At 50.3% G+C, this 24,850-nt stretch overlaps 2 protein-coding genes across 2 annotated transcripts in view; one reads left to right on the forward strand and one right to left on the reverse strand.

Annotated features, from left to right (window-relative positions):
• Positions 1-24,850, reverse strand: part of LOC129714858 (ALS2 C-terminal-like protein) — a 111,793-nt gene that overhangs the window by 37,996 nt on the left and 48,947 nt on the right. Inside the window, exons 9-14 of the mRNA XM_055664685.1 lie at positions 24,557-24,627; positions 21,998-22,064; positions 16,465-16,667; positions 13,518-13,583; positions 12,299-12,394; positions 3,472-3,633 (exon numbers count right to left, since the gene is read on the reverse strand). Of these exons, the coding sequence (XP_055520660.1) occupies positions 3,472-3,633; positions 12,299-12,394; positions 13,518-13,583; positions 16,465-16,667; positions 21,998-22,064; positions 24,557-24,627 (665 nt within the window). The remainder of the gene's footprint in view (positions 1-3,471; positions 3,634-12,298; positions 12,395-13,517; positions 13,584-16,464; positions 16,668-21,997; positions 22,065-24,556; positions 24,628-24,850) is intronic.
• On the forward strand, positions 11,910-24,546 carry LOC129714860 (uncharacterized). Its single transcript, XM_055664694.1, has 2 exons — positions 11,910-12,042; positions 23,054-24,546. The coding sequence occupies exon 2, from the start codon at positions 23,556-23,558 to the stop codon at positions 24,462-24,464; it is 909 nt and encodes a 302-aa protein (XP_055520669.1). The 5' UTR covers positions 11,910-12,042; positions 23,054-23,555; the 3' UTR covers positions 24,465-24,546.

Genomic DNA, 24,850 nt, shown 5'->3' on the forward strand with positions numbered 1-24,850 from the left:
GAACCAGGGGCCACACAGTCTTAGAATAAAGGGGAGGCCATTTAAGACTGAGGTGAGAAAAAAAAACGTTTTCATCCAGAGAGTTGTGAATTTGTGGAATTCCCTGCCACAGAGGGTAGGTGGAGGCCAAGTCACTGGATGGATTTAAGAGAGTGTTAGATAGAGCTCTAGGGGCTAGTGGAATCAAGGGATATGGGGAGAAGGCAGGCACGGGTTATTGATTGGGGACGATCAGCCATGATCACAATGAATGGCGGTGCTGGCTCGAAGAGCCGAATGGCCTCCTCCTGCACCTATTGTCTATGACACCCGCACTAATTTAGAATCTATCTATCTCTGCCTTAAAAATATCCACTGAACTATGGATGGTGTATCCACGTTAATCTCCATGTTATATTGAACTCTCACCACAATCCGTGGAGACCAGGACTTGTCTTACACGTTTTGGCTGTAGAGTCTGTTCAATGTTGTATCTTTGAACAATACTAAACGTGAGAGGAGAGTTCAAGTACATAAGCGATAGGAACAGAATTAGGCCATTCGGCCCATCATGCCCATCCTGCCATTCAATCACAGCTGATCTATCTCAACCCCATTCTCCTGCCTTCTCCCCATAAACATTGACACCCGTACTAATCAAGAATCCGTCAATCTCCGCTTTACCCAATGACTTGGCCTCCACAGCCGTCTGTGGCAATAAGTAGATGCATTTATTTTTAGCTTAGAGATACAACGCGGAAACAGGCCCTTCGGCCCACTGCGTTCGCGCCGACCAGCGATCGCCCGTTCACACTAGTTCTATGTTATCCCACTTTCTCATCCACTCCCCACACACTAGGGGGGCAATTTACAGAGGGGCTGATTAACCTACAAACCCGCACGTGTTTGGGATGTGGGGGGAAACTGGAGCGCCCGGAGGAAACCCACGCGGTCACGGGGAGAACGTGCAAACTCCACACACAGACAGCACCCGAGGTCAGGATCGAACCTGGGTCTCTAGCACTGTGCAAAAGCCTTCCTGGAATGGGACGACCAGAACTGCACATAATACTCCAAATATGGGCTAAATATGTCCTTTAAAGCTGCAACATGACTTCCTGACCCTTATAGTTTAGAGATACAGCGCGGAAAAAGGACCTTCGGTCCACTGAGTCCGCGCCGACCAGCGATCCCCGCACACTAACACTATCCTACACACACTAGGGACAATTTTCTACATTTACACCAAGCCAATTAACCTGCAAACCTGTACGGCTTTGGAGCGTGGAGGAAACCGAAGATCTCGGAGAAAACCCACGCAGGTCACGGGGAGAACGTACAAACTCCGTACAGACAGCACCCGTAGTCAGGATGGAACCCGGGTCTCCGGCGCTGCATTCGCTGTGAGGCAGCAACTCTACCGCAGCACCACTGTGACCGCCCTCAATGCTTAAAATTATTCTCTGTAGTCATTGACGTTTCCATCCTGGGGAGAAAATACTCTGACTGTCTACCCTATCTACACCTCTCAGAGTGGGCCGAATGCAGGCAACTAGGACTAGCCCAGTATGCCAACTTGGTCAGCATGGACAAGGTGGGCCGAAGGGCCTGTTCTGTACTGTACAGCTCTACGAATCTACAACTCAATTCCATCACAGGAAGCAAACGAGATACACAATTGATACTACAGCTGCTAGATTTAGTCACAAGGCCAAATTGTATCATTTTAAGTTGCGTTTTTTTTCAAGCAGAAGGTTGATGAAGGAAAGATAAAGGAATTCACCAGGGGAAAAAAATCCATTGGTTAAGGAATCGAAACAAGAAGTACAATTAATGCTCAGCCACTTGGAAAAGGGCCGATCCTAAACCCTCTCGGGATAGAGTGGATGTGGAGAGGCTGTTTCCACTAGTGGGAGAGTCTAAGACCAGAGGGCACAGCCTCAGAATTAAAGGACATAATTTTAGGATGAGGAAGAATTTATTTTGTCAGAGGGTGGTGAATCTGTGGAATTCATTGCCACAGACGGCTGTGGAGGCCAAGTCAGTGGATATGGGTGATTGATAGACAGTGCGGGTTTGATGGGCCGAAGGGCCTGTTTCCACGCTACATCTCTAAACTAAACTAAACCACAAATAACTGAACCATCGTATCAGCAACTAGAGAATGGTCCTGTGATACTATCTGCTTCATTGAAGACCCGCAGGCTATCTATAATCGGACTTTATTGGACTTTATCTTGCATTAAATGTTGTTCCCTTTACACTGTATCCGCTGCATACTGTGGACGGCTCGATTGTAACCATGTATAGTCTTTCCGCTGACTGGTTAGCACGCAACAAAAGTTATTTTCGGAAGGAGATGAGGAGGAACTTCTTTAGTCAGAGGGTGATGAATCTGTGGAATTCATTGCCACAGACGGCTGTGGAGGCCAAGTCAGTGGATACTTTTAAGGCAGAAATAGATAGATTCTTGATTAGTACGGATGTCAGGAGTTATGGGGAGAAGGCAGGGGAATGGGGTTAGGAGGGAGAGATAGATCAGCCATGATTGAATGGCAGAGTAGACTTGATGGGCCGAATGGCCTAATTCTGCTCCTATCGCATACAAACAGGAACTGGCCTTTCAATTTTAGTTTAGTTCAAAGATACAGCATGGAACAGCGTCTTGGGCCCACCGAGTCCACGCCGGCCATCAATCACCCATTCTCTGGACTTCCCTGTTATCACACATTCCTGTCCGCTCCCCAGTTAATAAGGGCAATTTTACAGAAGCCAATTAAGCCATAGTCAGGATGGAACCTGGGTCTTGGGCCTGTAAGGCCACAACTCTACCGCTGTACCACCATGCCACCCAACATTGACATGACTTAACTAATGTCTGTATTGGTTCTGAGGGTCCAAAGAGTACTTAACCATATAACCATATAACATACAACAATTACAGCACAGAAACAGGCCATCTCGGCCCTTCTAGACGGTGCCGAACACTTAGTCCCATCTAGACCATAACCCTCCATTCCTTTCCCGTCCATACACCTATCCAATTTATTTTTAAATGATAAAAACGAACCTGCCTCCACCACTTCCTCTGGAAGCTCACTCCACACAGCTACCACTCTCTGAGTAAAGAAGTTCCCCCTCATGTTGCCCCCAAAACGTTTGTTACTTCATTTCAGTATTCAGTTTAGTTTCGAGATACAGTGCAAAAACAGGCCCTACAGTCATCACCGACCAGCGATCCCCGCACACGAACACTATCCTACACACACTGGGGACAATTGACATTTACACCAAGCCAATTCACCTACAAACCTGCACGTCTTTGGAGTGCGGGAGGAAACCGAAGATCCCGGAGAAAACCCACGCGGGTCACGGGGAGAACGTGCAAACTCCGTACAGACAGCGCCCGTAGTCGGGATGGAACCCGGGTCCCTGGCCCTGTGAGGCAGCAACTCTACTGCTGCGCCACTGTAGACCAGATGGCATCCTTACCGGTCAGGATCATCCAACACTCCATATCCCGATTTCCTGTCGTTTTCCCAGTGCCCCACGTACATGAAGGGAAGATTTTTCAACCCGGAGTTTTTTAGAATTCCAAATCCATGTCTTTGTTTGTCTTGGAAGTAACCTTTATAAACCGTGCCGTTTCCATACCTGCGGAGAAAGAGAGAGAGAGGGGGTGACTTTAAAGAAGGTAGACACGGGGTGCTGGAGTAACTCAACGGGTCAGGCAGCATCTGTGGAGAACACACCTGTGGAGGAGGAGGAGCCATCTTGGGGAACGGCTGCTAACCAGTTCTAGTGAGTCCTGTGTTTTGTTTGTGGGAGATATGGACTTTTTAATGTGGGGGGAAGGGGGTAACTATATTTCTAGGTCCCTACCTGGTCGGTGAGGCAGCTTTTTCTCCGGGCTGCCCCGTCGACCCGTCCTCGTGGCCTACCAGCGGGCATGGAGCGCCGTTTCCTGGCGGGGACCGCCCAGCACCTCGGCCTCGGTGGCGGCACAGCGCTGGAGCGCTATCGCGGAGCGGAGCGGGCGATGCCTTGCCTGGGTCGCCGCGCTGGATCGACGCGTTGGAGCTCCGGTGAGCTGTGACCGCCGAGTTCAACACCTCCGGGCTGCGGGTCTGCGGAACGGAGCGGGCAGCGCCGACTTTAACATCGGGAGCCTGGGAGCTCCAAAACGGCGCGGCCTTGTCGGCTCCGGAAGCCACGGTCTCCAGTAGGGAAGTGGCCGTTCCAGGTGGCCCAGCCGCTGAGAGGACTCTCCCGACGCCGGGGCAACACCACCCGGTGAGAACGGCCAGGAACATCGGGCCTCCGTAGAGGCAATAGCGGTGGCCTCAATAGGCCCGACTTTGGGTGAACTAGGGATGGGGACTGGACATTGTGCCTTCCCCCACAGTGGTAACCATTGTGGGGGGATGATTTTTGTGTGTAAGTGATTATTTTAGTTTGTGTCCAAGATGGCTGTCGGAAGGGAGAGTGGGCGCTGGCGCGGTTTAGCTGCCGCTGCTCTCTCTTCACATTGTGTTTTTGATTTTTTTTGTCTTTGGATCGAATTCTGTCTTTAATTTGTGTATTGGTGATGTCTTTATTATTTATTTTACTCCGACTATATGTTTTTTACGCTTGTTAAATTCTGTAAGGTGTCCTTGAGACTTGAAAGGCGCCCACAAATAAAATTTATTATTATTATTATTAACATGGATAGGTGGCGTTTCACAGAGTGCTGGATTATTATTATTATTAACATGGATAGGTGACGTTTCATAGAGTGCTGGAGTAACTCAGCGGCTCATGCAGCTTCTGTGGAGAACATGGATAGGTGACGTTTCACAGAGTGCTGGAGTAACTCAGTGGGTCAGGCAGCACCTGTGGAGAAAAGGAATCGGTGACGTTTCGGGTCGAGATCCTTCATCAGACTGAGAGTCAGAGGAGAAGGAAACTGGAGAACTTTAAAGTGCTGTTTCGCATTGAGGTGCAAGATGTTACGATATACACACCATTTAAAGGTGGCGCAGCGGTAGAGTTGCTGCCTCACAGCGCCAGAGCCCCGGGTTTGATCCTGACTACGGGCGCTGTCTGTACGGAGTTTGCACGTTCTCCCCGTGACCGCGTGGGTTTTCTCCGGGTGCTCCGGTTTCCTCCCACACTCCAAAGACATTTGCAAGTTAATTGGCTTCAGTGAAGATTGTAAATTGTCCTTAGTGTGTGTAGGATGGTGTTAGTGTGCGGGGATCGCTGGTCGGCGGGGACTCGATGGGCTGAAGGGCCTGTTTTCGTGCTGTATCTCTAGACTAGACTAAAATAAAAATCCCCGATGAGCCATGAACCTGTCCTGACAAAGTTCGGGCCTGTGCTAACAAACGAGGCTACGCAAAGAATGTGCACAGGCTGTAGTTTGCTCGTTGTTCCTCCCTCTCAGAGAGACACCATGGAATGTTGTGGGCGTTGGTCCAACCATGACTCATTGGGATGAGACGTCAGATGGGTGGTGTGTGTATTCTGGGTGTCAGCAATTAGTGGGAACATAGAAAGCTCTTTAGACTTCAGAGATACACCGTGGAAACAGGCCCTTCGACCCACTCAGTCCATGCCAACCGATGATCACCCATACACTTTCCACACAGAGGGTGATGGGTGTATGGAACAAGCTGCCAGAGGAGGTAGTTGAGGCTGGGACTATCCCATCGATTAAGAAACAGTTAGACAGGTACATGGATAGGACAGGTTTGGAGGGATACGGACCAAACGCTGGGCAGGTGGGACTAATGTAGCTGGGACATTGTTGGCTGGTGTGGGCAAGTTGGGCCGAAGGGCCTGTTTCCTCACTGTATCACTCTATCCAACACACTAGGGACAATTTACAGAAGCCAATTGACCTACAAACCTGCACGTCTTTGGAGCGTGGGAGAAAACCGGAGCACCCGGAGAAAACCCACGCAGGTCACGGGGAGAACGTGCAAACTCCTTACAGACAGCACCCGCAGTCAGGATCGAACCCGGGTCTCTGGCGCTGAGAGGCAGCAGCTCTACCCGCTGCGTTGATCAGTTATGGAAAGTTTTCACTGCGTTAACAGGGGGTACTTTTCCAATTTCACTTTCCGGAGGTCAGGCTGTGTCTCCTGTGTGCACAGATCAGTTTATTATATTGGCAAGAGTATCGAGGTAGGGTGAATAGTGAACATGATGCCCCTGATCATATGGTGTGGCATACATAGACCGCTCACCTCCATCGGTCGGGAGCATTGTGAGCAAGAATCAGGCACTATATCTGAGGAAGGATGTGCTGGCTTTGCAGAGGGTCCAGAGGAGGTTTACAACAATGAGTGGGTTAACATATGATGAGCGTTTGACGGCACTGGGCCTGTACTCGCTGGAGTTTAGAAGAATGAGGGGGGACCTGATTGAAACGTACAGAATAGCGAACGGCTTGGATAGAGTGGATGTGGAGAAGATGTTTCCACTAGTGGGAGGATCTAGGACTAGAGGTCACAGTCTTAGAATTTTACTTCGGAGTCACGTGAGTGACTACGTGAAGAGCCCGCTCAGCACGCATGCGCGGTCATAGCGTTCAGCAGTGCAACAGCGGCCGCATCGGGAGTCAGGCGCTCCCGCTACAGGGTGAAAGAACGGACCGTCAGGTAAGTACCCTGAGGTCGGAGTTTCTTTCACAGGGAGCCTTCTGCTTTGTTTCACAGGCAGAGAACAAAGGCTCTTGGACAAACCTGTCCCCCGCTCGACTCCACGGAGGAGCGTTCCATCTGGGGGGGGGCAGCAACAAAGCGGTAGGACCGCTTACCGGGCGCTCCGCCATCCCCGACACCGTGCCGAGCCCAGCCCGCTAGCGCCTGAGCAGCGGGCTGGATGTAAAGCTACCGAAGAAGCGTCCGGCCGGTGGCTTCCGACTTGTCGGACGGGGACGTCTCTCCACCCGCACGGGGAGGGGAGACAGCCGCTTGAGCCGCATGGAGCGGCTCCTGGAGCAGGAGCTCCAGCAAGACGCGCTTCGTGAGGGGCGCTCTCTCAGGGGGAGTTCAGGCACTCCCTCCACAGTGTCTTGTGCACTGTCCATTGCTTCCTCCTTACCCGAGGGTAGCTTTGGTGACCAGGACTGGGCTGGTCAAGAAGAGGGTACGCTGGCTGAAGATGTCGGGAGTATGCAAGGGGTGCAGGAACAGGAAGAGCTGCTGGGTGTGGTGGACCGCTACGTGGCAGCCCCACGTGCAGGAAGGCCATTAGAGCCTAAACTAGCGGCCAGCATCAACCACCTCTCCAACAGGCCCCTACAGGAGCAGGTGGTTAATGAGGCCTTAAAAATGTACACAGCTCCAGAAAATTGTGAGTCCCTCAAAGTGCCGGCTGTCAACAGCCAAATCTGGGGGCACGTCGGGACAAATATTCAGAACCAGGAGCTGAAACTGCAGCGGATCCTCAGGCTCCTGACGTCAGCCATCACATCATTGCTCGTTCTGAGGACAATACGGAGATGACCACAAACCAACAAGACACTCTCGCTCTGTTGTACAAACACGCAGTTCGAGATAAATAACCTCCGTAAATAAATCATAAGACCTGCCCTAAATCCAAAATTTGCGGGGTTGTGCAAAACCCCAGCCACTGAACCAGACACACTGCTCTTTGGCAAAAACCTCACGAAAAAAGTAAAAAATATGGAAGAGGCCTCTAAAACGTTCGGTCTCATGAGGGCAGGCCCCGGGACGAGCAAACCCAAAACAACAATACCCAAGCGGCAGCACCCCATCGCGTCCACCAGTCAACGTCTACCATATGGGACTGGTGAAAGCTCGGGGTCCGCATTTTATCACCCAAAGTCTTTTTTAGACCAAGGCCCAGAGCGGACCCCATGGAAAATGCGCCACCCCCCAACATCACCGCCACGTCAGACAAGAAACACCCATAACCATGGAGGTAGGTGGGTCTGGTTCCTACCAGCATATAGAAAGTAGGGGCGCAATACTAACAGGGGGTCATTACACGCTACCCTCGGGTAAGGAGGAAGCGATGGCCAGTGCATAAGGCACTAACAGATTACACCTGTTTAAGGAAGCATGGGAGTCTATCACGAGTGACAAGTATATACTCAATAGCATTAGTGAATACAAAATACAATTTATTCTAGAAAAATTGCCACCAGTTCAACATTCACCCCAGAGGGTCTTTTCCCTCTCAGTTAAAGAGAAACGAGAGGGACAAGCTGAACTGGTGAGACTAATCACTAAAAACATATGGTCATGGCATATCTTGATGATATCTTAATAGTAGGCAAGACCATGGAATTGGCATGTCAGCTGTGTGAGCTACACACAGTTGTTCGAAACCTTGGGATTTGTCTTACATCCAGATAAATCTAAGTTGAAGCCATCCACAACCATGGACTACTTGGGCTTCACAATTAACTCAGCCCACATGTCTGTGACTTTGCCAAGAGACAAAACAGTTGAATTGGCACAATCATGCAACAATTAAATGGTCAACGAGCGACCAACTATTCGACAAGTAGCAAGAGTAATTGGGGAAATGGTAGCAGCATTTCCGGCTACACAATTTGGACCTTTGCACTGTCAAAACTTACAAAGAGCAAAGGTACAGGCACTAAAATGACACACAGGTCATGACCAGATCATGAAATAACCCACTGAAGCAATATCAGAACTACAGTGGTGGGCAGAAAACATTTGGCATAGTTTCAGCCCTATCATCATTAACCCTACTTTAGCTATCCAAACAGATGCCAGTACTCAAGGCTGAGGAGCAACTAACTCCATATCCAGCACAGGTGGTAGATGGACTAACCTAGAGTCATCATTCCTACATACACTGGGCATTAACTATCTAGAGATGTTGGGTGCCTTTTATGGTTTTAAAAGCATATGCATCGAATATGCATCACTTGCATGTACGGTTACAAATAGACAATACTACGGTGGTGGCCTACATTAACCATATGGGCGGCAAAAAATCGATATCATGCAACAAATTGATCAACACAATTTGGCAATGGTGTGTCGAAAGACATATTTGGCTATCAGCAACTTACCTGCCAGGTAAGCTAAATACAGTGGCAGACATCAGGTCACGCAAATTTAATGACAACATCGAATGGATGTTAAACTGGCCCAGTTGTGGGCCAGTTGTCCGACCTTCGGACCTTCGCTTACCGCCGACACCACCAACCGCCCGTTCCTTCTCACGGCCGATCATCGGTTCATGAGTTGACTTTGCGCGCGACGTCGCGCGGCCCCCGGGACAAAACTCCTCAGCTGGCCCGCCGGCTGGGCTTTGTGTGCAGTCCAGCACCCGGGACAACTCATCATTCACCCAGACACGGCCCAGTCGGTCGACGAATTGCCATGGGGAATTTGTCCTTTATTTTGACCTTTTGTCCCTTATTTGGGACTGAGAAAGTTGGCAACCCTAGCCCTGATAGAAGTTTATAAAACTATGAGAGGTGTAGATAGGGTAGACAGTCAGAACCTTTTTCCCAGGATGGAAAAATTAAAATACTAGAGGGCGCAGCTTTAAGGTGAGAGGGGCAAAGTTCAAAGGAGATGTGCGGGGCAGGTTTTTTTACACAGAGGGTGGTGGGTGCCTGGAACGCGCTGCCAGGGATGGGGGTGGGGGGTGGAGGCAGATGTGATAGTGGTGTTTTAGAGGCTTTTAGACAGGCACATGGATATACAGGGAATGGAGGGATACGGATCACATGCAGGCAGAGGGGGGTGGTTTTGACATTGTGTTCCTCACAGACTTTATGGACTGAAAGGAGTGTTCCTGTTCTACGTTCTAAATTTAGGAATAAGCTCATTAAAGCTCGACGGGGGATATTTCTTCACAATAAAGGAGGAAGTTAAGCAACAATCACAGGTTTAGGAACAAGGGGTAGGCCATTTAGGACTGAGATGAGGAAGCACTTTTTCACCCAGAGAGTTGTGAATCTGTGGAATTCGCTGCCACAGAAGGCAGTGGAGACTAATTCACTGGATGTTTTCAAGAGAAAGTTAGATTTAGCTCTTGGGGCAAAAGGAATCAAGGGATATGGGGAGAAAGCAGGAACGGGGTACTGAATTTGAATGATAGACAATAAACAATAGGTGCAGGAGTAGGCCATTCGGCCCTTCGAGCCAGCACCACCATTCAATGTGATCATGGCTGATCATCCCCAATCAGTACCCCGTTCCTGCCTTCTCCTCATATCCCCTGACTCCGCTATCTTTAAGAGCCCTATCTAGCTCTCTCTTGAAAGTATCCAGAGAACCGGCCTCCACCGCCCTCTGAGGCAGAGAATTCCACAGCCTCACAACTCTCTGTGTGAAAAAGTGTTTCCTCGTCTCCGTTCTAAATGGCTTACTCGTTATTCTTAAACTGTGGCCCCTGGTTCTGGACTCCCCCAACATCAGGAACAGTTTTCCTGCCTCTGGCGTGGGTATCGGAATAAGAGAGGAAGATGGGGGTGGAAAACTAAGCAACCATGGAACAGTTTATTTAATTCAGCTGAGAGTACATTTATGCTTCTAAACTTGGGCATATAATTGGTGCGGAATTTAAGAATGTGTATTTAACAAAGGCAGTTTATACAAGTTGCTGGAGTGTGAGCTTTCAGATAGTCCTTTATACTCTTATATTTAGTTTAGTTTAGCTTAGAGATACAGCACGGAAACAGGCCCTTCAGCCCACCAGGTCCGTGCCGACCAGCGATCCCCGCACATTAACACTATCCTACACACACCAGGGACACTTTTTACATTTACACCCAGCCAATTAACCTGCAAACCTGTACGTCTTTGGAGTGTGGGAGGAAACCGAAGGACTTGGAGAAAACCCACGCAGGTCATGGGGAGAACGTGCAAACTCCGTACAGACAGCGCCCGTAGTCGGGATCGAACCCGGGTCTCCGGCGCTGCTTTCGCTGTAAGGCAGCAACTCTACCGCTGCGCCACCTTGCCACCCAAACCTGTCCTGTACTATGCCCTTGAACTCTACAGGTCAATAGACAATAGACAATGGGTGCAGGAGTAGGCCATTCGGCCCTTCGAGCCAGCACCACCATTCAATGTGATCATGGCTGATCATCCCCAATCAGTTCCTGCCTTCTCCCTACATCCCCTGACTCCACTATCTTTAAGAGCCCTATCTAGCTCTCTCTTGAAAGCATCCAGAGAACCAGCCTCCACCGCCCTCTGAGGCAGAGAATTCCACAGATTCACAACTCTCTGTGTGAAAAAGTGTTTCCTCATCTCCGTTCTAAACGGCTTACCCCTTATTCTTAAACTGTGGCCCCTGGTTCTGGACTCCCCCAACATCGGGAACATGTTTCCTGCCTCTAGCGTGTCCAAACCCTTAATAATCTTATATGTTTCAATGAGATTCCCTCTCATCCTTCTAAACTCCAGAGTGTACAAGCCCAGCCGCTCCATTCTCTCAGCATATGACAGTCCCGCCATCCCGGGAATTAACCTTGTAAACCTACGCTGCACTCCCTCAATAGCGAGAATGTCCACTGCCGATTCCCCGGCCCCCGTGGTTCCTGAGCCTTGCCGGATTATCCGTGTTGCCGGACCAGCAGAGGTCGGAGTCAAGCGGTACCAGAACGTTGCCGGGGGGCCGAGATACCGTCACCGCAAAGTCGGCCACGGAAGTCGGCGATGGGGACGGATCCAAAGCCCCGGCCTCAGTGAGCAGATCCCACCCGCCCATCAGCTGACGGAGCCCCAATGAAGTCAAGATGGGTCACCCCACCCGGCCTAGGGGACACATTTTCGGGTGAACTTCTGGGGGGGGGGGGTTCAAGTGCGTTCTTGTTCCTTTGTTTCATGCTAACCAGTCAGTGGAAAGACAATACATGATGAGCCGTTTACAGTGTATCGATACATGATAAGGGAATAACGTTTAGTGCAAAGTAAAGCCAGTAAAGTCTGATCAAGGATAGTCCGAGGGTCACCAATGAGGTCGATAGTAGTTCAGGACCGCTCTCTGGTTGGGGTAGGATGATTCAGTTGCCTGATAACAGCTGGGAAAAAACTGTCCCTGAATCTGGAGGTGTGCGTTTTCACACTTCTGTACCTTTTGCCTGATGGGAGAGGGGAGAAGAGGGAATGGCCGGGGTGCGACTGGTCCTTGATGATGCTGCTGGCCTTGCCGAGGCAGCGTGAGGTGTAGATGGAGGCAATGGAAGGGAGGTGGGTTTGTGTGATGGTCTGGGCTGCGTCCACAATTCGCTGCGGTTTCTTGCGGTCTTGGATGGAGCTGTGTGTCCATGGCAACATGATTTTCTGAGGTTATCAGTTGTACTTACTCACAGATGCCGTATCCACACATCTTTCCCATTTTCCAGTGGCATTTGTAGCAGTCGAAGCTCTCTGGAGTTCCGGGCGCAACGTGTACACCGAACCTGGGGCAAAGAGACAATTAGACAGTCTCACAGCTTCCCCTTGAAATGCTACACTTGTCGCTTTACCTCCCCCCTCGACTCCATCCAAGGACCCAAGCAGTCTTTCCAGGTGAGGCAGAGGTTCACCTGCATCTCCTCCAACCTCATCTATTGCATCCGCTGCTCTAGATGTCAGCTGATCTACATCGGTGAGACCAAGCGCAGGCTTGGCGATCGTTTCGCCCAACATCTCCGCACAGTTCGCAATAACCAACCTGATCTCCCGGTGGCTCAGCACTTCAACTCCCCCTCCCATTCCGAATCCGAATCCAACCTTTCTGTCCTGGGCCTCCTCCATGGCCAGAGTGAGTCCCACCTCAAATTGGAGGAGCAGCACCTCATATTTCGCTTGGGTAGTTTACACCCCAGCGGTATGAACATTGACTTCTCCAATTTCAGGTAGTCCCTGCTTTCTCCCTCCTTCCCCTCCCCTTCCCAGCTCCCCCACAGCCCACTGTCTCCGCCTCTTCCTTTCTTCTTCCCCCCCCCCCCCCCCCCCACCCCCACATCAGTCTGAAGAAGGGTCTCGACCCGAAACGTCACCTGTTCCTTCTCTCCAGAGATGCTGCCTGTCCCGCTGAGTTACTCCAGCATTTTGTGTCTACCTTCAATTTAAACCAGCATCTGCAGTTATTCCTACATATAAGTTCTTAAGTGATAGGAGCAGAATTTCTGCATATAATTCCAGCACAGTTTCTCACTGCGACGAGAGGCAGTCAGAGGATGGACCGCTTGACAATATGAGGTGTAGATGTGTAGAAAGGAACTGCAGATGCTGGTCTACACTGAAGATAGACACAAGGTGCTGGAGTAACTGAGCAGGACTGGCAGCAATTCTGGAGAGAAGGAATGGGCGACGTTTCGGGTCGAGACCTTTGAAGAATTCTTTCTCTCCAGGATCATAAGGTCATAAGTGATAGGAGCAGAATTAGCCCATCAAGTCTACTCCGCCATTCAGTCAAGACTGATCTATCTCTCCGTCCTAACCCCATTCTCCTGCCTTCTCCCCACAACCCCTGACACCCGTACTGATCAAGAATCGATCTTTCTCTGAGTGTGGGAAGGTGGTTTAGGTATTGCTCACCCATGCTCCTGACCTCCTTCATATTGGCCGGCATAGTTTCGTCCATCTGGCCACTTCATGATTCCACTGGAACAAGAAGAAATATGTAAATAAAAGAAAGATGAATGAATGAATGAATGAATGAATGAATGAATGAATTATTGAATTACTGAATGATTGAATGAATGAATGAATGTATGAATGAAGAATGAATGAATGAATGAAGAATGAATGAAGAATGAATGAATGATGAATGAAGAATGAATGAATGATGATGAAGAATGAATGATTTGAATGAATGAATGAATGATTGAATGATGAAGAATGAATGATTTGAATGAATGAATGGATGACTGAGTGAATGGATGGATGAATGACTGAGTGAATGAATGAATAGATGAATGAATGTATGAATGAATGAATGAATGAATGAATGAATGAATACAAGTCAAAGTGAAATTCTTTACTAGCATACTCAAGGTATGCGAATAGCCGCTACATAAAGGGGGCTGACAAATTTACAAAGTACTCCCTCGCCAGGTCCCCCTTTGTTCTTCCTCCCTCCCCCTCCCCCTCCCTCATGGTAGACGTCCCCCCCACACCAGGTCCTCCTTTGTTCCTTCCCCCACAATTCCCCCTGCAATATCTTCTTATCTTCTTAGCCCCCCCCCCTTTCAGTCATGGCTGACCATGGGTGTCTCCAGGGTTGGAGGACGCCTGCCTGTGCGTGACTTTGTTTAACGTGGGGAGACTGGTGCACAGACAGCCACCCCACGGTCCTTGACAGATCTGGGTCAGGATCCAGTGGCATGGAGTCCAAGACGACCGGAGACCCCTTTTCTGCTGCAGCCTTCATCCGCCTTCCCAGCCGTTGTGACGCTCCACTAAGGTCAGCCATCGTCCTCCGCCTGTTCCACCATTGAGGTCTTGGTTGGATTGGCTCTTTGTCAGAGACCTCCCCCTCGACTTTACCGCCATGGGTGGCCCTACCAGGAGCATAGCTCCAGACGGCATCGCTCTCAGGATCTCAGGTCCACACAAGCTTCTCCATAATCATACTTTATTAGCCAATACTTTATTTTGCAACATACGAGGAATATGAGGCAGTGCAGCGTAGGTTCACGAGATTGATCCCTGGGATGGAGGGACTGTCATATGGGGAAATATTGAAAAGACTAGGCTTGTATTCACTGGAGTTTAGAAGGATGAGGGAGGGTCTTATAGAAACATATAAAATTATAAAATCACTGGACAAGCTAGATGCAGGAAAAATGTTCCCAATGTTGGGTGAGTCCAGAACCAGGGGCCTCAGTCTTAGAATAAAGGGGAGGCCATTTAAGACTGAGGTGAGGAAAGACTTTTTCATCCAGAGAGTTGTGAATTTATGGAATTCCCTGACACAGAGGGGAGTGGAGGCCAAATCACTGGATGGATTTAAGAGAGAGTTAGATAGAGCTCTAGGGGCTAGTGGAGTCAAGGGATATGGGGAGAAGGCAGGCACGGGTTATTGACAGGGGACGATCAGCCATGATCACAATGAATGGCGGTGCTGGCTCGAAGGGCCGAATGGCCTCCTCCTGAACCTATTTTCTATGTTTCTATGACTGACATATGATGAAAGAATGGGTCGACTGGGCTTGTATTCACCAGAATCTAGGATGAATGGGAATCTTATAGAAACATATAAAATTCTTGAAGGATTGGACAGACTACATAGAGGAAAAATGTTCGCAATGTTGGGGGAGTCCAGAAACAAGTGTAACAGTTTAAGAATAAGGTGTAGGCCATTTAGGACATTTTCACCCAGAGAGTTGTGAATCTGTGGAATTCTCTGCAACAGGAGGCAGTGGAGGCCAATTCACTGGATGTTTTCAAGTTTGACAATATCATCCCTATAACGTGTTGCCCAGAACTGAACACAATATTCTAAATGAGGTCCCACCAACGTCTTATACAACTGCAACATGACCTCCCAACGTCTACACTCGGGCCATTTGTACAGGGCATTGGTGACTAAAGAAGTTCCTCCTCGCCTCCGTAACTGAACAAAATCTAATAACGTTAAAGACAGTAGTTTAGTGTATTGTCACGTGTACCCGGGGTACAGTGAAAAGCTTTTTTGTTGCGTGCTATTCGTTCAGCGGAAAGACAATACGTGATTTCAATCGAGCCGTCCACAGTGTACAGATACAGGACAAAGGGAATTAAGTCCGATCAAGGATAGTCCGAGTGTCTCCAATGAGGTAGATAGTAGTTCAGGACTTCTCTCTGGTCACCCTGCCACCCCTTGCGCCTTGTTACGGCATAGATTGGTGGGTGCCAGTCGGTAACAAGCGTCAATTTTACCCAGCGCAGCGGTAGAGTTGCTGCCTCACCGTGCCAGAGACCCGGGTTCGATCCCGGCTACGGGCGCTGTCTGTACCCACTGGCGTGAGTTTTCTCTGAGAATTTCGGTTTCCTCCCACACTCCAAAGACGTACAGGTTTTTAGGTTAATGGTAGAAAAGTAAAAACTGTCCCCGGTGTGCGTGGGATAGTGTTAGTGTGCGGGGATCGCTGGTTGGCGCGGACTCGGAGGGCCGAAGGGCATGTTTCCCCACTGAAACTCTTAACTAAACTAAAACAAGATTAAACTAAACCAGACCAGACCAGACTAAACTAAACTAAACTAAACAAGACTAAATATTTACAACGGAGACCAGGAAACACTTTATCTCACAGAGAGTGGTGAGTCTGTGGAATTCTCTGCCTCAGAGGGCGGTGGAGGCAGGTTCTCTGGATGCTTTCATGAGAGAGTTAGATTTAGTTCTTGGGGCTAGACTAGACCAGACTAGACTTGACTAAACAAGATTAAACTAAATGAAATAAAACAAAACTAAGCTAAACATTCATCTTTCAGTCCATTTTGCTGCTCAGTATTTTTCTGCCGGGCCTTGAGCAAGAAGGTTAAGTTCTGACGTGAGGTGTACCTGCCCTGAGGTTTGCCCGTGTGCCAGTCCCCTTCGTAGGTGGCATCGGTAAATCGAGGATGGCTGACGAAGGTGTAGGTGGCAAAGCGTCGAGCTGGCACCGTGCAGGTTTTCTCCGTACAGCCCTCGCCCCACAGCGGGTAGTCCAGCTTGCCCCCCAAGCACTGCCTGATCGCTTGCTTCAGCTTCCAAAGCCACACCATCTGTCAACCAGAAGAGCAGAACAGGACCCCACGTCAACGTGTAGGAAGGAGCTGCAGATGCTGTTTAAACCAAAAATAGACACAGAGTGCCGGAGTAACTCAGCGGGTCAGGCAGCATCTGGGGGAGAACATGGATAGGTGACGTTTCACAGAGTGCTGGAGTAACTCAGCGGGTCAGGCAGCATCTGTGGAGAACATGGATAGGTGACGTTTCACAGAGTGCTGGAGTAACTCAGCGGGTCAGGCAACATCTGTGGAGAACATGGATAGGTGACGTTTCGGGTCGAGATCCTTCTTCAGACTGAAAGTCAGGGGAGAGGGAAACCAGGGCTGGTTTATAATAGAAACACGAGGGGCAACTTTTGTCTTCAGAGTGTGGTGGGTGTATGGAACGAGCAGCCGGAGGAGGTAGTTGAGGCTGGGACTATCCCAATGTTTAAAAAGCATTTAGACAGGTACATGGATAGGACGGGTTTGGAGGGGTATGGGCCAAACGCAGGCGGATGGGACTAGTGTAGATGGGGCATGTTGGTCCGGATGGGACTAGTGTAGATGGGGCATGTTGGTCGGGGTGGGACTAGTGTAGATGGGGCATGTTGGGCGGGGTGGGACTGGTGTAGATGGGGCATGTTGGTCGGGGTGGGACTAGTGTAGATGGGGCATGTTGGTCGGGGTGGGACTAGTGTAGATGGGGCATGTTGGTCGGGGTGGGACTAGTGTAGATGGGGCATGTTGGTCGGGGTGGGACTAGTGTAGATGGGGCATGGTGGTCGGGGTGGGACTAGTGTAGATGGGGCATGTTGGTCGGGGTGGGACTAGTGTAGATGGGGCATGTTGGTCGGGGTGGGACTAGTGTAGATGGGGCATGATGGTCGGGGTTGGACTAGTGTAGACGGGGCATGTTGGTCGGGGTGGGACTAGTGTAGATGGGGCATGTTGGTCGGGGTGGGACTAGTGTAGATGGGGCATGTTGGTCGGGGTGGGACTAGTGTAGATGGGACATGTTGGTCGGGGTGGGACTAGTGTAGATGGGGCATGTTGGTCGGGGTGGGACTAGTGTAGATGGGGCATGTTGGTCGGGGTGGGACTAGTGTAGATGGGGCATGTTCGGCAGGTGGGTAGTGTAGATGGGGGGGTGGGACTACTAGTGTAGATGGGGCATGTTGGTCGGGGTGGGACTAGTGTAGATGGGGCATGTTGGTCGGGGTGGGACTAGTGTAGATGGGGCATGTTGGTCGGGGTGGGACTAGTGTAGTTGGGTAATGTTGGTGGGGGTGGGACTATGGGGTAGATGGGGCATGTTGGTCGGGGTGGGACTAGTGTAGATGGGGCATGTTGGTCGGGGTGGGACTAGTGTAGATGGGGCATGTTGGTCGGGGTGGGACTAGTGTAGATGGGGCATGTTGGTCGGGGTGGGACTAGTGTAGATGGGGCATGTTGGTCGGGGTGGGACTAGTGTAGATGGGGCATGTTGGTCGGGGTGGGACTAGTGTAGATGGGGCATGTTGGTCGGGGTGGGACTGCTGTAGATGGCGCATGTTAGTCGGGCAGGTGGGACTGGTGTAGATGACGCATGTTGGTCGGGCAGGTGGGACTAGTGTAGATGGGGCATGTTGGTCGGGGTGGGACTAGTGTAGATGGGGCATGTTGGTCGGGTGGGTGTAGATGGGACTAGTGTGGGACTAGTGTAGATGGGGCATGTTGGTCGGGGTGGGACTAGTGTAGATGGGGCATGTTGGTCGGGGTGGGACTAGTGTAGATGGGGCATGTTGGTCGGGGTGGGACTAGTGTAGATGGGGCATGTTGGTCGGGGTGGGACTAGTGTAGATGGGGCATGTTGGTCGGGGTGGGACTAGTGTAGATGGGGCATGTTGGTCGGGGTGGGACTAGTGTAGATGGGGCATGTTGGTCGGGGTGGGACTAGTGTAGATGGGGCATGTTGGTCGGGGTGGGACTAGTGTAGATGGGGCATGTTGGTCGGGGTGGGACTAGTGTAGATGGGGCATGTTGGTCGGGGTGGGTCGGGGTGGGACTAGTGTAGATAGATGTTTGGCGGGGGGGTGGGACTAGTGTAGATGGGGCATGTTGGTCGGGGTGGGACTGGTGTAGATGGGGCATGTTGGTCGGGGTGGGACTAGTGTAGATGGGGCATGTTGGTCGGGGTGGGACTAGTGTAGATGGGGCATGTTGGTCGGGGTGGGACTAGTGTAGATGGGGCATGTTGGTCGGGGGTGGGACTAGTGTAGATGGGGGCATGTTGGTCGGGGGTGGGACTAGTGTAGATGGGGCATGTTGGTCGGGGTGGGACTAGTGTAGATGGGGCATGTTGGTCGGGGTGGGACTAGTGTAGATGGGGCATGTTGGTCGGGGTGGGACTAGTGTAGATGGGACATGTTGGTCGGGGGGTGGGACTAGTGTAGATGGGGCATGTTGGTCGGGGTGGGACTAGTGTAGATGGGGCATGTTGGTCGGGGTGGGACTAGTGTAGATGGGGCATGTTGGTCGGGGTGGGACTAGTGTAGATGGGGCATGTTGGTCGGGGTGGGACTAGTGTAGATGGGGCATGTTGGTCGGGGTGGGACTAGTGTAGATGGGGCATGTTGGTCGGGGTGGACTAGTGTAGATGGGCATGTTGGTCGGGGTGAGACTAGTGTAGATGGCGTGTTGGTCGGTGTGGGGCTAGTGTAGATGAGGCTTGTTGGGCGGTGAGGGACTAGTGAAGATGGGGCATGTTGGTCGCGGTGGGACTAGTGTAGATGGGGCATGTTGGTCGGGGTGGGACTAGTGTAGATGGGGCATGTTGGTCGGGGTGGGACTAGTGTAGATGGGGCATGTTGGTCGGGACATGTTGGACTAGTGTAGATGGGGCATGTTGGTCGGGGTGGGACTAGTGTAGATGGGGCATGTTGGTCGGGGTGGGACTAGTGTGGGCATGTTGGTCGGGGTGGGACTAGTGTAGATGGGGCATGTTGGTCGGGGTGGGACTAGTGTAGATGGGGCATGTTGGTCGGGGTGGGACTAGTGTAGATGGGGCATGTTGGTCGGGGTGGGACTAGTGTAGATGGGGCATGTTGGTCGGGGTGGGACTAGTGTAGATGGGGCATGTTGGTCGGGGTGGGACTAGTGTAGATGGGGCATGTTGGTCGGGGTGGGACTAGTGTAGATGGGGACATGTTGGTCGGGGTGGGACTAGTGTAGATGGGGCATGTTGGTCGGGGTGGGACTAGTGTAGATGGGGCATGTTGGTCGGGGTGGGACTAGTGTAGATGGGGCATGTTGGTCGGGGTGGGACTAGTGTAGATGGGGCATGTTGGTCGGGGTGGGACTAGTGTAGATGGGGCATGTTGGTCGGGGTGGGACTAGTGTAGATGGGACATGTTAGTCGGGGTGGGACTAGTGTAGATGGGGCATGTGGGTCGGGGTGGGACTAGTGTTGATGGCGCATGTAGGTCGGGGTGGGACTAGTGTAGATGGGGCATGTTGGTCGGGGTGGGACTAGTGTAGATGGGGCATGTTGGTCGGGGTGGGACTAGTGTAGATGGGGCATGTTGGTCGGGGTGGGACTAGTGTATGGGGGTTGGTCGGGGTGGGATGTGGTCGGGGGTGGGACTAGTGTAGATGGGGCATGTTGGTCGGGGTGGGACTAGTGTAGATGGGGCATGTTGGTCGGGGTGGGACTAGTGTAGATGGGACATGTTGGTCGGGGTGGGACTAGTGTAGATGGGGCATGTTGGTCGGGGTGGGACTAGTGTAGATGGGGCATGTTGGTCGGGGTGGGACTAGTGTAGATGGGGCATGTTGGTCGGGGTGGGACTAGTGTAGATGGGGCATGTTGGTCGGGGTGGGACTAGTGTAGATGGGGCATGTTGGTCGGGGTGGGACTAGTGTAGATGGGGCATGTTGGTCGGGGTGGGACTAGTGTAGATGGGGCATGTTGGTCGGGGTGGGACTAGTGTAGATGGGACATGTTGGTCGGGGTGGGACTAGTGTAGATGGGGCATGTTGGTCGGGGTGCGACTAGTGTAGACGGGGCATGTTGGTCGGGGTGGGACTAGTGTAGATGGGGCATGTTGGTCGGGGTGGGACTAGTGTAGATGGGGCATGTTGGTCTAGGGTGGGACTACTGTAGATGGGGCATGTTGGTCGGGGTGGGACTAGTGTAGATGGGGCATGTTGGTCGGGGGGGTGGGACTAGTGTAGATGGGGCATGTTGGTCGGGGTGGGACTAGTGTAGATGGGGCATGTTGGTCGGGGTGGGACTAGTGTAGATGGGGCATGTTGGTCGGAAGAGCTTGTATCCGCACTGTATTTCTAAAGTTTAAAAGGGTAAAATGTAAACATTGATCTTATTCTTAAATCCTACTGTGATTGCAGCCAGAATAGGGGATGCATATCACACATTACTCAAAACCATTCAGACCATGAAGGTCATAAGTGATAGCAGTAGAATTAGGCCATTCGGCCCATCAAGTCTACCCCGCCATTTAATCATGGCTGATCTATCTCTCCCTCCTAACCCCATTCTCCTGCCTTCTCCCCATAACCCCTGACACCCGTACTAATCAAGAATCTATCTTAAAAATTATCCTTAAAAATATCCACTGATTTGGCTTCCACAGCCGTCTGTGGCAAAGAATTCCACCACCCTCTGACTAAAGAAATTCCTCCTCATCTCCTTTCTAAAAGAACGTCCTTTAATTCTGAGGCTGTGCCCTCTAGTTCTAGACTCTCCCACTAGTGGAAACATCCTCTCTACACCCACTCTGTCCAGGCCGTTCACTGTTCTGTACGTTTCAATGAGGTCCCCCCTTATTCTTCTGATGGATGGATTGCATTTTGATTGATCTCAATAGACAATAGACAATAGGTGCAGGAGTAGGCCATTCGGCCCTTCGAGCCAGCACCGCCATTCAATGTGATCATGGCTGATCATCCCCAATCAGTACCCCGTTCCTGCCTTCTCCCCATATCCCCCGACTCCACTATCTTTAAGAGCCCTATCTAGCTCTCTCGTGAAAGTATCCAGAGAGCCGGCCTCCACCGCCCTCTGAGGCAGAGAATTCCACAGACTCACAACTCTCTGTGTGAAAAAGTATTTCCTCATCTACGTTCTAAATGGCTTACCCCTTATTCTTAAACTATGGCCCCTGGTTCTGGACTCCCCCAACATCGGGAACATGTTTCCTGCCTCTAGCGTGTCCAAACCCTTAATAATCTTGCATGTTTCAATAAGATCCTCTCTCATCCTTCTAAACTCCAGAGTGTACAATCTCAGATTGAAAGACCCTATCTCACCCCGATATGCTGCAGATTCTAAACCGAATGCTTACCAGACTCTTGGAGTCCCGCATGTTGTAAATAAAGTTTTCGTCTGGAACAATGATCTTCAACCGATTCCTGAACGAAACACAAACACATTTTAGTGTAACGTGTACCGAGGTACAGTGAAAAGCTTTTTTGTTGCGTGCTAACCAGTCAGCGGAAAGACAATACATGATTACAATCGAGCCGTCCACAGTGTACAGATACATGATAAGGGAATAACGTTTAGTGCAAGGTAAACCCGGCCAAGTCCGATCAAGGATAGTCCAAGGGTCCAGAACCACAGTTTAAGAATAAGGGGTAAGCCATTTACAACGGAGATGAGGGGAAAACATTTTCTCACAGAGAGTGGTGAGTCTGTGGAATTCTCTGCCTTAGAGGGCGGTGGAGGCCGGTTCTCTGGATATTTTCAAGAGAGAGCTAGATAGGGCTCTTAGGGATAGCGGAGTTGAGGGATATGGGGAGAAGGCAGGAACGGGGCACTGATTGGGGATGATCAGCCATGATCGCATTGAATGGCGGTGCTGGCTGGAAGGGCCGAATGGCCTACTCCTGCACCTATTGTCTATTGTCACCAATGAGGTGGATAGTAGTTAGAGTAGTGGAATCATACAGTATGGAAACAGACCCTTCTATCCACCGCACAGATGGCCCATCCACACTAGTCCCATCTGCCTGCATTTGGCCCATACCCCTCCATACCTGTCCTATCCATATATCTGTCCAAGTATATTTTAAATGTTGGTATAGTCCCTGCCTCAACAACATCCTCCGGCAGCTCGTTCCATATACCCATCTGGGTGAAATGGTTGCTCCTTAGGTTTCAAATAAACCTTTCCCCTCTCACCTTTAAACCTCTCCTCTGGTTCTTGGTTCCCATACATTGGGTAAAAGGATAAAGGTTTTAACGTTTAGTGCAAGATAATGTCCAATAAAGTCTGAACAAATAGAGTCCAAGGTCTCCAAAATGAGGTAGATGGGAGGTCAGGACCGGTCTATAGATGGTGGTAGGATGATTCAGTTGCCTGATAACAGTCGGGAAGAAACTGTCCCTGAATCTGGAGGTGTGTGCGTTTTCACACTTCTGTACCTCTTGCCCGATGGGAGAGGGGAGAAGAGGGAGTGGCCGGGGTGCGACTGGTCCTTGATGATGCTGCTGGCCTTGCCGAGGCAGCGTGAGGTGTAGATGGAGTCAATGGAAGGGAGGCTGGTTTGTGTATGTGATGGTCTGGGCTGACAATAGACAATAGACAATAGGTGCAGGAGTCGGCCATTCGGCCCTTCGAGCCAACACCGCCATTCAATGTGATCACGGCTGATCATCCCCAATCAGTACCCCGTTCCTGCCTCTCCCCATATCCCCTGACTCCGCTATCTTTAAGAGCCCTATCTAGCTCTCTCTTGAAAGCATCCAGAGAACCGGCCTCCACCGCCCTCTGAGGCAGAGAATTCCACAGACTCACAACTCTGTGTGTGAAAAAGCGTTTCCTTGTCTCCGTTATAAATGGTTTACCCCTTATTCTTAAACTGTGGCCCCTGGTTCTGGACTCCCCCAACATCGGGAACATGTTTCCCGCCTCTAGCGTGTCCAAACCCTTAATAATCTTATATGTTTCAATAAGATCGCCTCTCATCCTTCTAACAATAAGATATCCTCTCATCCTTCTAACAATAAGATCACCTCTCATCCTTCTAACAATAAGATGCCCTCTCATCCTTCTAACAGTAAGATACCCTCTCATCCTTCTAACAATAAGATCTCCTCTCATCCTTCTAACAATAAGATCGCCTCTCATCCTTCTAACAATAAGATCCCCTCTCATCCTTCTAACAATAAGATCACCTCTCATCCTTCTAACAATAAGATGCCCTCTCATCCTTCTAACAATAAGATGCCCTCTCATCCTTCTAACAATAAGATACCCTCTCATCCTTCTAACAATAAGATCACCTCTCATCCTTCTAACAATAAGATGCCCTCTCATCCTTCTAACAATAAGATTCCCTCTCATCCTTCTAACAATAAGATCGCCTCTCATCCTTCTAACAATAAGATCCCCTCTCATCCTTCTAACAATAAGATCCCCTCTCATCCTTCTAACAATAAGATGCCCTCTCATCCTTCTAACAATAAGATTCCCTCTCATCCTTCTAACAATAAGATCGCCTCTCATCCTTCTAACAATAAGATCCCCTCTCATCCTTCGAACAATAAGATCGCCTCTCATCCTTCTAAACTCCAGAGTGTATAAGCCCAGCTGCTCCATTCTCTCAGCATTTGACAATCCCGCCATCCCGGGAATTAACTTAGTAAACCTACGCAGTACTCCCTCAATAGCAAGAATGTCCACAATTCTCTGCGATTTCTTGCGGACTTGGTTGGAGCTCCTCCCAAACCAAGGTGTGATACGTCTCGCCCACGGCCACCTACGCTCCAAAGAAATTAGCCCCAGCCAGCCCAACCTCTCCCTGTAACTCAAGTCCCAGGTGAATTGTGCCAGCACCCTTTCCAAAGTACCGACTAATGTCACACTGAGATATGTCCACGTCTGTTAGTTGTTCCTCACCTTTCAGTGCTGGTGTCCACTAGTCGTTCTATCCAGACCACGTTCAGCTTGTAGCTCTTCGCTTCTGAACCCTGGCAGAAAGAAAAGTTCGGGCGGTCATGGTGGCACAGCGATAGAATTTTTTTGGGGGGGTTTTTTAAATTTATTAAAAATTTATTTTTTAAATAAATTTATTAGAAGCAATTGTACAAGAATAAATCAATCGGCATGAGAGAGAGTTCTACAATTTTCGTGCAGCATTTTTTAACATTTTATAAATTAACATAAAAAAAGAGAAAAAAGGAAAGAACGAAG

The sequence above is a fragment of the Leucoraja erinacea genome, chromosome 43 (assembly GCF_028641065.1).
Source record: "Leucoraja erinacea ecotype New England chromosome 43, Leri_hhj_1, whole genome shotgun sequence".
In the NCBI taxonomy this organism is placed as follows: Eukaryota; Metazoa; Chordata; class Chondrichthyes; order Rajiformes; family Rajidae; genus Leucoraja; species Leucoraja erinaceus.

Coding starts and splice junctions, on each gene's coding strand:
- LOC129714860 (XM_055664694.1), top strand. CDS start 23,556: ATGTTTCCCGCCTCTAGCGTGTCCAAACCCTTAATAATCTTATATGTT.